General features: G+C 39.2%; 1 protein-coding gene across 5 annotated transcripts in view; it reads left to right on the top strand.

Annotated features, from left to right (window-relative positions):
- The window catches only part of LOC124302401 (forkhead box protein D1-like), a 36,708-nt gene that overhangs the window by 8,313 nt on the left and 9,437 nt on the right, over window positions 1–18,958 (top strand). For 4 of the 5 annotated variants that reach the window (XM_046758557.1, XM_046758558.1, XM_046758559.1 and 1 more), the window contains exon 3: window positions 1,857–2,001. In XM_046758557.1, coding sequence (XP_046614513.1) covers window positions 1,857–2,001 — 145 coding nt within the window. Of the gene's footprint in view, window positions 1–1,856; window positions 2,002–16,730; window positions 17,246–18,958 lie in introns of those variants that run through there. The other variant, XM_046758561.1, reaches the window with a different exon arrangement.

Consider the following 18,958-nt stretch of genomic DNA (forward strand, 5'->3'; position numbering starts at 1 on the left):
GGATAAAGTGGCGATGTAATAAACGCGGATGATAAACCGTGGCAACAAGTGTCGACTTCGGAAAGGCGCACTATATATATCCGAAGAACTGGCTGATTATCAACGATCCACAACGATCTCAGGGACCGACACGCGTGTGTTGATTACAATGCGGGTATGTCGGATTCTCTTGGAGTTTAACGAAACTTTCAAATTACAAGTCGGCTAGATTCGTTGGAAATTGAGTTGACGGAATGCGAGAGTTGAAACTGGGAAAAATGGTGCTGAAAATATCACGGGCCTGCAAAAGAATATTTTATTTCAGCTGCATCGGATGTTTTATGTAAATATTATGTTTTCGAGTGCGCTGAAGCCAAAAATGACCTCCATTTCCCTCCATCACGTACGGTATTCTTGCAAAATACAAGGTTTTTGTATAAAAAAGTATATCAATAATGAAAAAATTACCATTTCGTTACAACGAACTAAACAACATTTCTTATGAAATTAAACAAACAATTTCCTCATGAAATGTGCTCAAAACTCCGTATTCATTCTTTTTGCTTATGAAACATATTCTTCTTCTCTTTGAGTCTTCTCCGAAGACGCCTCGGCTTTCCATTTTCCGTTTCCCTGTTTGTATTTATTCTCGAGTCTCACTCTGATACGTATTGAATGAAAGTAAGAAATCACTTTTGCTAGGATTTTTAGAATCAGGAATAGGATACCAGATTTCGAGTTAAACGGGAGTTTCACTTTGAATGAAGCTACTAACACGGGTTCAAATAAAAACCTGACGCGATGAAACTTTTTGAGTATTTTTCCTGGTTTCAGTGAGTGAAAATCTATGACAAACAGTATACAAAATCTGTGCAGTCGTTTAGTCGCAGACCTGTGTATTTTATGTTAAGCTTCCTGATCAATTACGACTTTGATACTTCTTAATTCAGGCTTAACACCGTGTTTAGCAATTAAGGCTAGAGGTAAAAGTGTATCGCCAGGCATATAATATCTGTATCATCGGTAGGAAAAACCGGGGCCTGAGGCTGAGCGATAGCCATGCTCGAAAGTTTAAACGAGATCGCGGCACGTGTAAAAGCTCGCGTATCGCACTGCTAAGCGATTAATATTTCTTGCCGCTAAAAATACTTAGCACGCGAATACAAGCGGCGAAGTATATAATCCGGGCGAATTTCCAGCTGCACGGCAGCGTGCGCAGATATCTTCTCGGCGGCAACAAATTACGGCTAATTCTGACCATGATCCGAGCAAACGTACTCGATTAGCCAAATCGTATTCCCAGCAAGGATAAGCCGAATATGATCACCGCGATATTTCAACTTCTTGGAGTCTCGTTGAATTCCTGGTCACATTTCACTATGATGCGTTGCAATTATCATTTTCCACTTCTATACAACCTGCTTATTGTGGTTTGATTTTAGAACTCGAATTATTGTTATGCTAATTCTTGCAGCAATTTGATTTTTGGTGTTTTGAAGGAGCGGCCGTAAAGCGGATCGCAAATTAACGATCTAGCAAGACCGTAAGTTTTCGTTGGCATAATGCGCTGTCACAACACGTAGCTTTTGTTTGTAAGCTCGCCGAGACGAGACTTCAAACATACCGAGCTCCGCCAAAACTGTTTTCACAAACTCTCAACACACAGACTTGCACCTGCATCCTGCTTATTTTCCGATGGACTAGAAAAGCCGTTAATTACATCGAGTTTCTTCACCCCGCGAAATCCAACCGCGATTTTATTTTCTTTTTTTTTTTTTTTCTTTTGTTTTTATATTATTCACACGTTTATGCTCAAACTTGATCGTTTACTCTACCGTCTAACTTCTCCTCCGTTAACTTTACTCTTCATTTTCAAGGAGCTGCAACAGGGCGGCGGGAATTTGGGAGGCGCTGGTCTCAGCGCGAGTGTTCTGCACGGCCAGGAATCCCCGCACTCTCTCAAGATAAAGCAGGAACCCTTCCAGTTGTCTCCCACCTCGGCGCTTCCGCCGCTTCACCAAGGTAAACCGGTACAACATAACAGTGACGTGACGAATGCCAATTTTTGAGCATTCGCGGATGAAAATGCGGATGAGAATATTTGTCATCGAAATTCGCTAATGTGAATATACATTTTTAAATCTGGCGCCATTTCTCTATGACGGAAGCTCGACGATCGATTGACTGACAGGTACACAGTGCAGGTCGCACGCACACATTAGCACCGCTTGCATTTTTTTGCGGAACTTGCCGAGCTGATCCGAACTGAACCGATTATTTGTTTGATTATTCAACGACAAATTGATAATGGAAACAAATTAATTTTGAGGTTAGAGTGTGATTCAAACGTGAAGATTATTATGAAACTAATGTTTCTTGTCTTGTTTAATTACGAATTACGTTCGCCATTTTTATGAGGAAAGTATAAAGCATTTGTGACGGTTTAATTCGCAAAATATTCGAACGATTTTTGCGAATATGGTTGCAAATGCGAATGTCAAGAAATATGCGAATATTCGTTACATTACTGGTATAAAAATCTCCCTTCGCTGCTCGCTCAATTATATCATGCTGCATCCATCAGAGTGTACAAACGGTTAAAACGGCCATCCGAGTAGCACTTGAAGAGGCTTCGGCGGACTTGAAGTGTTTCCGCACATATTTCTTTCGAGAAACGAGTGGTGATCATCCTCTCATATGCGGCACAAATGCGTCCGCAGGAAATTTCCCTGCACCGGAAATCAGCTTGCACTTAAATTGTATGAACAATAAATAAACATACCATCAGCAACACGGGATCCTTAAGGTCACGACAACATAGTGCCGGAGTGTTTTCGCAATTGTAAAGACTGAATTCAAACTTTATCCATGATTCGAACGATTCGGAAGGGGTGGGAAACTTTTTCTATCAAGTATTCGAGAGGGGGATGCAGAATTATGACTTTCGGTAAGGAGAAGTAGCACTTTCTCTTCTACATATCTGGTTATCCCAGCTAGGCGGTAACGACGCGACGCCGTGAGGAAGGGCTGCGGAGAGAAGGAGGCGGCCTCTTAAGTCGCAATGCTCTAAAGAGCCGGGTAAAAGCTGTTCTAATAATACTGAATACGGTGCGGCGGGGCGAGGGTGATAAACAGCCGGAGGCTGCGCTTTTGGTTCAGGCCTCTCAGACCGTCGAGTTGCACGAGCACGCTCTCGATCAAACCCCGAGCCCCCATCCCGTTGATCCAGGATCCTGGAACAGGACGCGAGAACTAAAATACCGGGGGTCGAAGGGTTCGAAAACTGAAACGGTGAAAAACTCGACCAACCATTCGAAAGCTTGGACCACGTTTTAGGGAAAAACAAGCTATTGAAAATGTCCTCGTAACCTCAGAGACTGGTTGTCGGCGCCATTTTATCACCACATAACCTAAGTTTTCTATTTTAATGGAAGCAAATCGTAACTCCTGGGATTTTAAATTATTCGTGTCACATGAATTAGTTAAATATAATGAATAATACACCTGTTCTGGTATCTACACAAGAAAAAACACGGTCAACGGTCAGCTGTCAGCCTGATTGCCTTAGTCTGTTTTTTTGCCAGCGGATGACGCATTGCAAAATGACAAACCCAATATCGTACCATCAGATAAATCCTATCACTGATCGATAGGAAATAATAGGGTGAGCGATGGATGAATTAGTTGGTACCCTGTAGTCTACTTTCCCCTAAAACAGACCGATCCGTTGTATTACATGAACACAATAGGGAACCTGCATGCATCTGAAATCTCTATATTCCTCTATTCGACTCGAAAGTAGGATGAAAAATAATGAATTTCCCAAGACAGCTTCTTTTTTCGAGCAACATTAACGCTGCAATAATTTTTTCTTTTACACTAATTTTTCTCGGTAAATTTGAACCGGCAACTATTTTACTGGACCCCTCTATCAGCGCTGCCAGGTGACAAGTTCGGGGACTGTGCTCGGCTGTAAACACCGTCTGCTCCAAGCAAGCCGGAATCCTAACCTGCAATATTAATATTTGAAGCTCTGAAGCATAGGTGGCGTTAACCAAACTTCTAGTTTGGTTAAAATAAAAAGACAACAATGGATCCATCAGCTCCGCAACCAAATTTAGATTCGTACATGTATTGTTTTGTACCATCTTGTAAAAATACAACAAGTTCAACTCCAGAAAAGATATTTATCCGAGTGCCAAATAATGTATTAAAACGGAAGGCTTGGTGCGATGCAAACTACATTTACATGGTGTATAATAAAGTTAGGATTCCGGCTTGCTTGAAGCAGACAGTGTTTACAGCCGAGCATAGTTCCCGAACGTGACACCTGGCAGCGCTGATAGAGGGGTCCAGCAAAATGGCTGCCGATTCAAATTTGCCGAGAAAATTTAGAGGACGAAAAATAATTTTCTGGCGTTAATATGGCTCGTAAAAAAAACTGTCTTGGGGAATTCATTACTTTTCATTCTACTTTCGAATAAAATTAAAATTAAAAAACATGCAAATTCCCTATTGGGGATCAAAGCTCTAGTTCCGTCCGGTATCCGAGGCTTGCATGTCCTTGATACGGAGTGTACGAAGGAGGAGCATCTTAGGGTTATAAAAAGAAAGCTCATTTTTGGTGGAAATAAGGGTGGCGCTGTCAAACGTAAGTTTTCCGTACGTGTAACTATATAACTCTATACACTCCATACGTGTAACTAACACTGATATACATATTTAGCAAACTTTACATTCAGTTTAGTATATCCATCAGCGCCAGGTCGGTTATTCTATGTACCCTTATTTGCCTAAGAAATTTGACCACATTTTGAACACGTCGTCCATTAAAGAGTGACCTCCTTCTATTTACTTTACAGTTCTTGATTCACGGTGACGCCATGACGTATGGAAACTTTGACTTTTGCATAACACTTCTGCAATGATGACCATCCTGATGTATCGTTCCTTTTAACCATTATGGGCTGAGACACCCCGACACAGCTTTGAAGTGTCGGAGTGTCTCACCCTGGCTGTTGTACACGTGTCAGCGACAAGTGTTTCTTCGCCTGAACTCGAAATACAACTTGAAGCTTATTCATTCTGGAAATGTCCCTTCGGAGTCCTGGTTGATGGTTGAGTGGCAAAGTTCGTTCGAAAAAAGATTATTCATCCTCGATGAAAGACTTTCGTGGTTCATTTCAAGGTTCAAGCTTGGTCAGCGAGGATCGCTTTATTGGTCCGAAGGTCAGTCCAAGGTGAATAATTTAGTTCGAACGGCGAGGTTGAGATGCAAAGACGCAGTTATCTCGCACGAATTGAAAACGAGTGGAGCTGCGATAGGAGCCGGAGATTAAAAGAGAGGTAGAACGAACCGAGGCGAAGACGGTGTCGCGTTTCATCGTGTTATTGTTCGCTAATCGTTCCACGAGAATGCCGGGAGATACGAGCCTCGCGCGTAGCACGGTGATGTATTACATACACACCTTTCGACCATGCCCGATTCGTGATCAGTGTTGCCACTCTGGTAATTGAGAATGTAGCAACTCTAGGAGCAAAAATACAACATGTACCAAATAGCTAGTAGAATGTACCGACTGGAGTTCAACTATTGTGAGGTTATGTTTTTTTGCTGCCAGGCAGTGCCTTCATTGTTTTCTTCGCACTTGTCAGTGAAAGGTCTCTTTCGGCAGGTTCATGCCTCGTCTAGGTTACATACCGTCTAGATGCTCAGGTTATGATGTTGAACCGCATGGAGGGAAATGTACGACCATTACAGTGTGTTCTATAGGGAATTGTAGGATATTACATTGGCATAAGCAGCATGTTACTACATCGATGTGGTGTTAGTTGGAAAGTCAATGTTGCCTAGAAAAACCGCGTGTCAAAAATTGTATCGAAAATCATCAAAGCGTACTAAATGTACTAATAATCATAAAACTGTAGCTGTGTATGTATTAAAAACGGTTGAAATGTACTAGAAAAATACAATTCTACTGTAGATATGGCAGCACTGGTTGTGATCGCAGCTTCGATAATTAGACACCGTCTGACAAAGAAAAATTCTCCTACATCGGTAGATGAAATTGTTTTCTTATACGCAGCAAAATCGCGGGTTTAATATACTTCTGTTATCTACTTCAGTATATATATATACTCTTCAAAACTGACTTCCTGCACCGCAGTGTAAAAGATAACGTGTATTAATTTGACAATTTTCAAATCAGTCGACGGTCACGTTTTCCCCGTTTATTTGTGAACTTTATTTTTCGACTCGCCCCTCTCATCCGTCCCGTGTTCCCTCAATTTATTTTACAATTAGCTTCGGGGGGTTGTGGCGCAGGAAATCGAAGATTTTGACTTCAAGCCGCGAGTTTGTTGACACAACCCTTGCGAAATCGGGGCAAAACTGAGAAGGAGGAACCGCGTGTTGTTCCAGGCGTGCGTGCCGCCTTTTCGGGGCACGTTGATGCAAAATCAACCCCAAATAATCCGATGCACGAGGCGGTACAAACAAGGGGCTTGAGTCCGGTGGTCATAAACACGCCACAAGTTCCTTGCATATTGCATCCCTCTATTTTGTGACAAATGCTTGCCTTTGTATCGCCGTGTAACTTATTAACGCAACAGAAGTTGTTCATCATTTTTATTGTTTCTTGCCCTTGTTTTTTATTTCAAATCAAAAATTTCAAATTTCTAAGCATCAGCAATCACGCCCTAGGTTGTAGGCGAAACCTGCGTAAAAGTGAACGCGTCTTCTTATAACTTGGGTCCGGGTTAATCTGGGAGGAGACTGCAGTCTGACTCTCGAGTATTTTGACTTGCCGACGACGTTGACGGATCGTCTCGCGCCAGCTTTCAGAGCCTCGAGGGCGATCCTTTTGCATCCTTCTCCCCCTAACCCGGCACATTTTTTTCTCATCTTTTAATCTTCGTCTCTCTTCGCTCGATCCCTCTAATCGCAGTCTGCGTGCACACAAGCATCGCGCTGCAGTTATTTGGTTCACAACATTACGTAAATTTGGGTCAACTGGCTGTTCACAGCGTGGAGGACTAAAAACGTATCAATTGTCGCATAGATCATAATAATATGTCAGATTACACTGGTATCTGTATTAAAGTATTTATGTTATATATGTGTAATAACCCTACTCTCGGTCTTTTCATAGATCGTCATCTCTTGACGTAATAATATCCGATCGCCCTTAAACTGTGCTCTTGTTTACCATTATTTACATTCACGCGAGTTCAAGTGGGTATTATGTATACACGACATACCTATATGCGCTAGTTTCCAAATGAATTTGTAACATACGTACGATACAGCGCACGTGACTTACATGCATGTGTATATTCTTGTTACAATCTGATATAGGTTGTGGAAGTAAAATGAAAAAGGTACACAGGGTATTTGTTTATACTGCAGTTTATTTTTGATTAAGACCCGGATCTTTACTAATATTACTTTGAATACAAATATTGGCTGTCAAGCAAACGCTGGGTTCAGAGCTAACCCGCAATACGCACTGGGGCGATCTACCTGCCGGTACGCTATTGCTCAGCCTACACACACACATACGTACTATACCTACTCTTACCTATGGACATAAACAGAATATATATATATAACTAATATCGACGTTCAATTTATATTTCAACACTTGCCCCTAAATTGAACTCCACTTACAAGAAGAAATATATATATATATTACAAAAAAGTATTATATAAACCTGTATGGGTGATGAAAAAATTTAATTTATTAATTCTTACAGCTTTTGTTATCGCATCAGCTACCATTTCGTTCGTTGGGACAAAATCTAATGTGATAGTTTTTTGAAGTACATGATCTCTGACAAAAGACATTCTTACATTTATGTGTTTAGTTTTACAACTATAATTCGCGTTTTTGATATGATCAATCGCTGGTCGACAATCAGATTTTAAATGGATAGGACTATTTGATATGATGTTTAATTCAATGGTCAATTCTCTCAACCAAATGATTTCTTGGGTTGCGTCTGACATTGCTACAAATTCTGCTTCTTCCGACGAAATACTGGTTAAAGTTTTTCTTGTGGAACGCCAGCTGACTGCGCCTCCTTGCATAATAAAAACATAAGCCACGACTGGTCTTGGATCTTGCAGACTTTGATTATAGCTAGCATCGCTATAGCCAAACAAATCCTGATTCCCTGATTTGAAATAATACAGTCTGTATGATGCTGTGCCCTTTAGGTATCTAAAAATTCGTTTGACTAATTCCCAATGCTCTTCGGTATAATTGGAATTAAATTTACTAACAGCACCAATAGCGTATGCAAGGTCAGGCCTTGTCCATTGTAATAAATACATGAGACTACCAACCGCTGATTGATAAGGTATGTTTGCTGGCTTTCGCGTATCCTTTTGTCTTGGTGCAGGAAAATCTGTTGTTTCGATTGGAGTCGACACTGAATTACAATCACTCATGCCGAACTTGTGCAAAAGGGATTCTACATAATGCATTTGATCTAAGCTTATCCAACCGTTTTCTTTATCGCGACTTACATTTACTCCTAGGAATCTCTTCGCTTCACCTAAATTCTTTATGGGATATTTCTTAGATAAATTATCAAAGAGAGTTTTTACGCAATGTATACTATTTGTGAACGTAAGAATGTCGTCGACATAAATAACTGTAATTAAAATGACATTTTCATCGATATAAAAATATACGCATGGATCTTGCCTGGACTGCGTCATATTCATCAATTTTAAATCACCATCTATCCTTTTATTCCATGCTCGGCCACTTTGCTTTAAACCGTAGAGTGCCTTGTTTAATAGATAGAATTTTCCTTCAATACCCTGTTGTTCATAGCCTTCCGGCTGAGTTAAATAAATCTCTTCATCCAACTCACCGTGAAGATATGCAGATTCCACATCGAAATGAAGAATATCCAAACCTTTTCTAGCTGCATAGGCGAACAACACGCGTAAAGTCGTATAGCGCACTACTGGCGAATACGTTTCGCTATAGTCTATTCCTGGAACTTGGTCGAAACCGCGAGCGACGAGTCTCGCTTTACAGAAAGCATTACCTCTTTCATCAACCTTTTTCTTATAGACCCACTTGCAAGTTATTGGTTCTCGATCGATAGGCAAGTCTACAAGTGTCCAAGTATTATTTTTATTTATCGAGCTCATCTCCTTATCCATCGCTTGGATCCAGGAAGATTTTTCAGGACTCTCTATCGCTTCTCGGTATGTTGCAGGAGTGGAATCGATTTGGACCATTTGATAATCATCAAAAGAATTATTACTATCAATTGATTGATTTGTTTCTAAAGTACTATTCGCTGAAAATGGATTTGAACTAGACGTCGACGAAAAATTTGTAACGTAATCTTGCAAATATGCTGGACGTTTTTTATCTCTAGTAGATGTTCTTCTAATCACAGGTTCAGTCGGTTGTTTAGCCTGTTCATTGGCACCCATCTCGTCCACGTTATCGCGATTTTGATTTCGTTCGAGATTCGGTTGATCAATCGTTTCTGACTTTTCTTGAATAGGTAGTAAAGCGATATTTTTAGAATTATTTTGAACATTATCAACAGAGCATTTAGAATTTACAGATTTTTCAACAAATATTACATCCCTACTTACTAAAATTTTTTTGTTTACAATATCCCAAAGTCTAAAACCTCTTTGACTCGGGCAATAACCTATAAATTTACATTCTACAGATTGAGGATCTAATTTTTTCTTTTTCTCCGACGGCACTCGAGCGAACGCTTTGCAACCAAAAATTTTAACGCTTGTTAAGTCCGGAAGTTTACAACTCCAAAGTTCTTCGGGAGTTTTCCATTCAAGTGCCGCGTGAGGGGACCTATTATATAAATAAGCGGCCGTCGCTACGGCATCTTTCCAAAATTTACTTGACAAATTCGCATCTATCAACATGCAACGAGCTTTATCTAGTAACGTACGATTTAGCCTTTCCGCTCGGCCGTTTTGCTGAGGATTACCTGGAATCGTTGTTTGAATATTTATTCCTGCTTTAATACAAATATCCTTAAATTGTTTATTTAAATACTCAGTACCGTTATCTATTCTTAGATTAATAATTTTACTACTCGTTTCATTTTCAACTAAAGATTTAAATTGCAAAAACATATTAGTAGCTTGATCTTTGGATTTAAGGAAATAAATTACTGATTTTCGACTGTAATCATCTATAAAAGTTAAAAAATATTTGTATCCATCATAAGACAAAGTTGGAACTTGGCAGACGTCTGAATGGATTAACTCTAATTTTTTACTGGCTCTATTGAAGCTGGATTTAAAACAATGTCTTGGATGCTTGGCCATTGGGCAAATCTCACAGAAAAAATTTTTATCATTTACTACTTGAATATCTACATAATTACTTAACAATTTTTTCAAAGCATCAACATTTAAATGAGCCATTCTCCGATGCCATAATTCCAAACTTTCCCCTTTACTTTGAACCTTCTTCACTACTGCAGGGCAACTGAAAATAGATTTAGAACTATTTATTTTATCATTCTTGATATCTAAGACATACACACCATTTTTACTTTTATTTCCGACAATAACAATATCTGAACGCTTATTAAAGATCTTACAATCTTTCTCTTTGAAATCAATGTTCCAACCCGATTTTGTCATTATACCTACGGATAATAAATTCGAAGCCAACTCTGGTGAATACAAAACATTCTTTAACTTAATTAATACTCTCTTATTATTATGGTGCGTATACAGATTTACATCGCCCTCTCCGCATACCTTGAGTTTCTGTTTATTCGCTACTATTATTATTTTGATTTTCGAATCACGCATATTCTCGAACATACCTCTATTACTACACATATGCCTCGAAGCAGCTGAGTCTATCATCCATGAGTCGCTACTACATGTGCCCATCGCTATCAGCAACACACTCGCATACTCAATCTCGGCGCTTTCGTACTCGTCTTCTTCATCACCGCCTTGAGCTGCCATGGCACCAGACCCATCTCTCCTGTTGTTACCGCTGTTGTTATTATTTTGACTCCAGTTGCTGCTATTACCACTAACTCGACGACAATTTCTTGCGTAATGTCCAGGACGGTTACATCTATAGCAGATTAATGATGATCTGCCTCTCTGAACGCCTCTTCCACCTCTGTTTGGTTTGTATCCAGCGTTTGCGCGCGAAAAGAATGCCAAGTCATTGTTTTGTTCCGTTGAAAACCACTTAACATCTTGTAAAATCTTTGTCTTCACCAAGTCTGTCGTTAGATCAATCTTGGAACTTTCCAGAGCCATGACCATGGGTTTGTATACTTCGGGAAGACCATTCAACAGAATTGCTCCTATTACTTTGTCCGGGAACTCCAAGCCGATACTCTTCAACTGGTGAGCGGCCGATACAATTGTATCAATATAATTTTCTTCGGACGAACAATTTTCGAGCTTCGTGTCTGTAACCAACTTTATCAGTTGCAGACCCCTGGTCACTCCTGTATCTGCATAGGTTTTCTTTAGAGCCAACCACACATCACGGGCCGTATTCAAATCTCTTACGTGTCCATATACCTGCCGCTCGACCGCAAGGATGATTTTGGCGCGAGTTTTCTTGTCTTTCTGGGGGTCGGTAGGAACTGCCGCTGCATTGTCGGGATTAATAAAATCCCACAAATCTTCGTGGGTCAAGTAAGCTTCCATTGCCACTGCCCAATCATCATAATTTTCGCGGCCTTTCAACTTTTCGATTGTCTGAAGCCCGCTCAACGACGTACTGGCTGCCATATTGGTTTTTCACTTTTGAATAAAGCGTCGATGAGCTAATCACTGACTTTTCGCGTTAAACCTTCGTAACTGGGCCCATAACCTGATATAGGTTGTGGAAGTAAAATGAAAAAGGTACACAGGGTATTTGTTTATACTGCAGTTTATTTTTGATTAAGACCCGGATCTTTACTAATATTACTTTGAATACAAATATTGGCTGTCAAGCAAACGCTGGGTTCAGAGCTAACCCGCAATACGCACTGGGGCGATCTACCTGCCGGTACGCTATTGCTCAGCCTACACACACACATACGTACTATACCTACTCTTACCTATGGACATAAACAGAATATATATATATAACTAATATCGACGTTCAATTTATATTTCAACACAATCAACAAGATTTTGATTATGACGTACACTGAAACGGATTGGGACTCTAGAACGATTAGATTCATGGAAATATCTGCTATCTCGCTGATCCAGAAACGACACTGATACAACGAACGAATATACTTATTGATCTGATTCGATGTGTTCCGAAAACTTGGATTCAAATTGAGTGACTTTTTGAAACTCAGGAGGTACGCAATCGCGTAATTATCGTAGAGTTCCCTCGTCGCTTTACCGTACCCTTAAACTACTGAAAAGGATAAAATTTCACATTTATACTCACGACAATTCCAGTGGATCATGTGTAGATTTACGCACAAACGGAAAGAGCTGCTTATGTCGAGGATGGTTAGGAAATTCATTCATTCCGCGAACCAGTATCTCGGTACCATTCTATACATATCCGTCACGGACCGCGATATTGCCACACAATTTCTCTCTCGTTGTAACAAACATCCCGCGATACGCGAGTGCCACGCAATAATCATATTGCACGATATTATATTTATTTATTTATTTATTTATTTATTTATTTATTTATTTATTTATTTATTTATTTATTTACTCATTAATTAATTTAATTAATTGATTATTTATTTATTCACGTATCTATTTATCTATTTGTTTATTTATTTTCTATTCATTCGGTTTGTTTATTTGACAAACGTACTTCTATGTTGTTATGAAAAGTTAGCAACTCGTCAAGTCATTTTGGAAACATGCCTAAATTTTGTTTCATCGTTTGCCAACCTTTTTGCACCACCTTCAATGTTCAACGAACACAAATTTGAATTCAATATTCCAGGAAGTTGCATAAAATTTTCGAAAATAAGCGAAAGAAAATATAATCAAAACGTTATAAAACGTTGAAATAATATTTCAATTGATTTTGTTACACCGCGATTCAGAGGCCTAGTCCAAAATGGGTACACTGTTAGAAAACTTTAACTAAACATAATGTACCAGCAGGTTTAGTTTATATTGGTATTATTTGTTAAATTTCTGTTCGTAAATATGACGCTAATTACTATAATTTATATATTTAAATTGTCGTATTAACATTTAATTTGTACTTTCTTTTTCATTTATCGTTAGTGATGCATTAAAAAATGCTTAAATCACAAATTTTAGTGGAATTGCTGGGACATTTTTGCTAACCGTCTATAAGTGATAAATTTGAAAAATCGGAGCTAAGCAGGGTTTCGTACTTTATATCTGTCCTCTATTAGAGAAACAATCGTTTGTGTCAGGTAAAGTTCGACCGCGTCATCTATGTGAGCATTGTTGTAGTCGGTCACTGAAAAGTTGAAATCGCTTGGTGCAAAAAGGTGTAAAAAGGGTATAAGTTCAAGGCATTGTGAATATGATTCAATTATTCGAACAAACAGAATTTTTTGTATAAAATAGTGTACTATTTTTCAATACATTCCAATGTATAAAAGTCCTCCCATCCTTGCGAGGCATTTTCAAAGCTTTAATCATTTTTAACGTTAATATCTCAAATTGAGCAAACATGCACTTATACCGGGGTAGGGTTGAAATTACGAATTTGAAAAGTTCCTAAAAGGCCATATTCAGAATTTCTTGGTTGCGACACTTGAAGTAAAGAAATCAAACTTTGACGAAACATCAAAGTTTCGAGTGGTCCGAAGCCCGAGGCTCAAAGTTCCGAAAGCGCAAAATTGCGAATCGACAAAACACCGAAAGGGCGTAACTCCGACGAGTCAAAGTTCCAAAAGTGCGAGAATGAGAAGATTAAAACATCTGAAACATCGAAATTCCGAATGATCCAAGATTTTCAGTTCCGTGAATTTCTGGCTCGGCGGAATTTCACGACTTCGATCTTTCTTTGTTCTGGATTTTCGATATTTTTCGTTCGGAATCCTGGTCATTCTGATTTTCGGTTTTTCATTGTTCACACCCACTCGCCGAGCAAACTACGCTGTGTGAGTGTATTTTAATTTTGACAATTTTTCTCTATCGGAACTTTACTTTTCGAAATCTTGCATTTCGGAACTTTGAGCCGTCGAGCTTCCGACCATTCGAAACTTTATCGTTTCTTCAAAGTTTCCTTACTTTACGTTCAAGTTTCGCCGCCAAATAATTCGGAGTTTTTCAAATTCGTAACTCCAGCTCCACCCCTTATACCCTTTTGTCTCTAACCGTTATTTCTTTTTCCTATACCAATTAAATTTGATCGCGAATAATAATGTAGTAAAAAAATTGCAAAATGAAAAAATGTAAATACTGCAACACGGTGATCGCAGAGTTGACTATACGTGCCCCGCAAATAAGGTTGTTCCCTTCATTCAAATCGGCATCTCTTCGACACGCACGCTATTTACAATCCGCGAATTACCGCGTGAAAACGACGCACACACCCAGTGTATAATTATACCTTATCCGCGTATGATACACTTATAGTAAACATGATAACGATAATATGTACATATATTACAAGAAGCGACAAAAACTGAATCGTGATTTATCGCCGTGGTTTTTTACCGCGACGTTACGCCGTCCGTCGGCCGACGGATAGCGGGTTTTAAATTCGCGCGGCTCGCGTTAAGGCGATTCTGTGACGCGTTGGCCCCCCTGCGCTGACGTCACGCCGAGGTCGAGATACCGCGCTGTGATTGGCCAGTGCCGGAGATACGGGCCGATACCCTATCGCCTGCACCCGATGACCCGGGTTACACGCCGGGCGCCTCGCCGGCAAATAGATCATCACCCTGCTTATTCCTACAGCCGCGGAGACGTTCGCTATTAACGCGCATCGCTCGTCTTTATTTACGCCGCGGTTTTATCGGTAGCTCTCATTGGCGTTTGTGTTTTACACAGGATACACGTGTATACGGGGCATTCCGCGGCGAATTAACGGCATGTTCGTGTATGTACGTGAACTTCTTGGATTTTAATGATTTTTTAGCATCGTGTTTATGTCGACACTAAAAGGTAACGAATTTTTTTCAAGTATATTTTGGCCACCGGTGAAATTTGAAAAAAATCAGAAAACCAATCGCGAAGACACTAGTTTTTTTAATCTGAAAAAGTTTTAATTTTTCCACGTTGGTATTGACCTTTTTTTATTCGGGGTGATTTGTCGTTTATTGTAATCAACTTGCAGATATTTATTATAAGAAACAAAACACCGTGAATCAAAAAAGGCAAGTCGAAACGAGAAACATTCAATTTTACCCGTAGTAGCTGTAACACAAAAGCTAGACCAGATCGAATGAAAGTAAATATGGTTTTACAACGAGGGTAGATCATAAGTATTTCAAAATTAATGAACACTTTCCTCGTTACAACCTCATTTTTGTTCATAAAAACTGTATTTTTGGAAAAAACTACAAAATATCATATCACAATAAACCTATTCGTACAAAAAAATATTCTGACATCAATTCCATTATACTGAACCTTGTTCCTAACATAATCAGTTAAAAGTTTTCACGTCACACACAAAAAGTGAATTTTAGTTGACCAGTGTTACCTATTATAATTATTTTTGCAAACAGAGAGCGAAAATCGGGATAACCAATTATTTTCTCAAAAATATTTTGAATTTGAAATAAATGCTGGGCCGATTTGCGAATTCGAAGATTGTACCGATCCTCTATAGTTTTACAATCTTGACACCGGGTTCGCAAGTCGAAAAAAACTTTTCGCCAGCGATGCTGTTCTGTAGCCCGAAGTTAGCCACGAGCAAAGGAACTAACTGGCATTTTGCGACGGTGTCGCATTACGCGGCAAATGCAGCGCGGTCCCTTCGTCAAGAGGCTGCCGGAGGCATTTACAGGTACAGAACCAAAAACCGCGTCCCGAACAACAATCGTCAATACGCAACGGTATTCCTGGTCCCTTGTTCGCCTCGATCATGCCTCCGGATATTCTCTGGGATTTGCACTACGGTGGTTCGTTTTTAAACTTTTTGGTTTTACGGTATCACTCGAAAAATTTGTGACAAATACCGAAAAAATTAATTTTTGCCGCTAAACCCGGAGGAGGTAGGAAAATATTTAGAAGTTGCCACCAATTAACGTAATATTTTTTATTTATTTATACGTGTACACCTTACATGATTGGTAGCGACCTCTAAATATTTTCGTCCTACCTCCAGGTTTTACGATAATTTTTTTTTTTTTTTTTTTACGCTACATGTCACAAATATTTCGGGTGGCACCTTGAAAAAATCAAAAAAAAAGTTGAACAGTGAACCACCCTAATGTGCAGGATTTCTCGCCACATCTTGCAGGTTTTCATCAAATACACAGAGTCCGACGCAGTAGTTCCAACATTTTCTTCCGCAGCAAGTGATGCCGAAGGGATGGAAATACACTGATCGGTGCAGTCAGCTGTGCATTCCAATCGAGATCGCCATGAGAGAGGCTCGTTTCAAGCACGTTCCACCATCCCGCGCATCGCGATATCATCGACCCATGCATCCATACCTGTACAATATGCGGTAAACCGTTGCGAGAGAAGAAGAACAGCGCGTTTTACTCGAAACTGCGGTAAAAAGAGGGATTCGTCATGTTTTTTTTTTTCTTTCTCAAAAAATACCCACGTCAATTATACTCTTTTACTCTCAAACGTTGCAGATTTTAGTCCGCGGACAGTCCAGCTTCCACCGTTTCCGTAAAGTAAAAAAAAAAAAAAAAAAAAAAAACCCCCGACATGTCCATCCTCTCCTGGGTAGCACGGTTTTGAGGACAAAATCCGCTCTTTTGTTCTCTCGGTACGTTCGCAAAGAAACAAAACACCTTTAAACACACACCCTGCATCGTCGGAGGCTAATTGCGCACGTCGTAAGACCGCACGCGCGGCTTTTGCTGCCCCCTGAAAAGCTATCGGCTTGCTGAAATACGTGCCATCCGATCTCCGGTGCTTAATTGATTAGAGCCAGCTATATTACAGCTGCAGGGCGCAGAACCATCTTCTTGCCCTATCGCGTTACGGCCGTTGGTACTTCACTCTCTCATTCTCTCTCTCGTATTATATTTTTATCCTTCCTCTCTTCCTCCTCTTCCTCCTCCTCCTCCTCCTCCTCGTCGTCGCGATTGGGACGTCGAGTAAGCAGCCATGGAGCGAGCAACGCGATAAAAGGTATAATCTGAAATGAGTGTACGTAGACATATATATATATATATATATATATATATATATATATATATATATATATGTGATATATGATATATATATATGATATAATTATAGGTATGGTGGGTGTGTTTGACTTCACGCCTCGCGAATACTTACACCTACCTACCTACTTGTTACGATAGCCTGTACAGTGTACTTATTGCCTCTCGCATAGCGAGAACGAAACGGTTTGCAAACTCACACCTGACCGCAATCGGAGACGCAAGCCATGCGACACCAACGTGTCCAATCCATCTGGGGAGTATTATTGTATTGTATTGTTTTGAATATTCCGTATACAGAAGTTGCTTTGTACTTGTAGCATTTTTTAATCTCGTTATATTCACCGTTTAACCCAAGGTCGAGTCTACTGAAAATATTCGTGTGTCGAATCGTGAGATCCGTTTTCAAAGAATTAAGCATGTTATTTGTCGAGTAATTCATCACTTAAATTCGACGAAATATATGTACAAGAAATTTACCTAATAAATTACGAAGGCGCGAATCGTCAGCAACACTAGTTCATAAATCATACTGTCAACTATATTTATACAGTGATATATACATTGTTACAAGAAATGCGGTGTTGAATGTATAACCGAAAATACTGTATAGAAGTCCACGAGATTTTGGTGCTGATTTTAAGACCACTTGGTGTCAAGAATCCAACGATTTACACCGACGATGTTTAATTTTACACTAATCGGTGTGGACTTTTATTGACACCGTGATTTTTCCAACGGTGTATCATTTTTGATCCAGCATATCCGATGATTCGTATTTTTATAATTCACCGTGTGATTTCTTGTATATTTTATTGAATCTGCAAGATACAAATCGTGTAATAAATTATTTTTGTTTTATCATTTTTACACCCTGAATTCTTTCAAAATACTTTACGATTCGACGCATGAACATTATTATTATTATTATTATTATTATTACACTAACCGATGTTGCAAATCGAACACACAATTAGATATGTCCGGAGTTGCGAAGCATTGTATGGGCTTGAATTGTGAACTGATTGTAAGAGAAATTGAAAAAGGAAAAAATTAATTAGGAAAAACTATTAACGATTTTAATCTGCTATTGTAACAATTTAAGGAGTAATCCTACTCTAAGATTTTGGGAAATTCAATGTTTTTGTGGGCTTAAACAATATTTTTGGGGTCATAACAACGATATCCAGTTGGTCCTGTAGTGAAAAAAAACAATGTTTAAAAGGTTCAATTCTCGATTTTGGAGGACGGATTACTTGAACACCGTTGGATCGATTTGAAATTTTGACAGTAGCTTCGCAATCACATTCTCCGTGGAAGTGCGTAGCCGTCTTTTTATTTAATGAAAACTTTTTGTTTTATCAACAATTTACTGCATATTTTTTTACCAAAAATCGATTCATTTTTTCAAAAGTGCACCATTTCTACAAATTTTGAAAAAAAAAAAAAAAAAAACTACGCAGTTCCATAGGCAGTAGTATATAGATTATAAAATTTTTTGTTTTGTCGTTCCAGGTCTTACACCTTATAAGAAATCCGTGTTTCCGTGAAGGAGTTTAAAAAAAACAAGCACTTTCAAAAATTGGCCATGTCGCCACCATTTTGCAACAAAATTTTTCCATACTCCCAAAATAAATCGTCAAAGTTGTGCCATTTTTTCGGCGGTTAGAGTGGT

The sequence above is a fragment of the Neodiprion virginianus genome, chromosome 4, assembly GCF_021901495.1.
Source record: "Neodiprion virginianus isolate iyNeoVirg1 chromosome 4, iyNeoVirg1.1, whole genome shotgun sequence".
Taxonomy (NCBI): domain Eukaryota; kingdom Metazoa; phylum Arthropoda; class Insecta; order Hymenoptera; family Diprionidae; genus Neodiprion; species Neodiprion virginianus.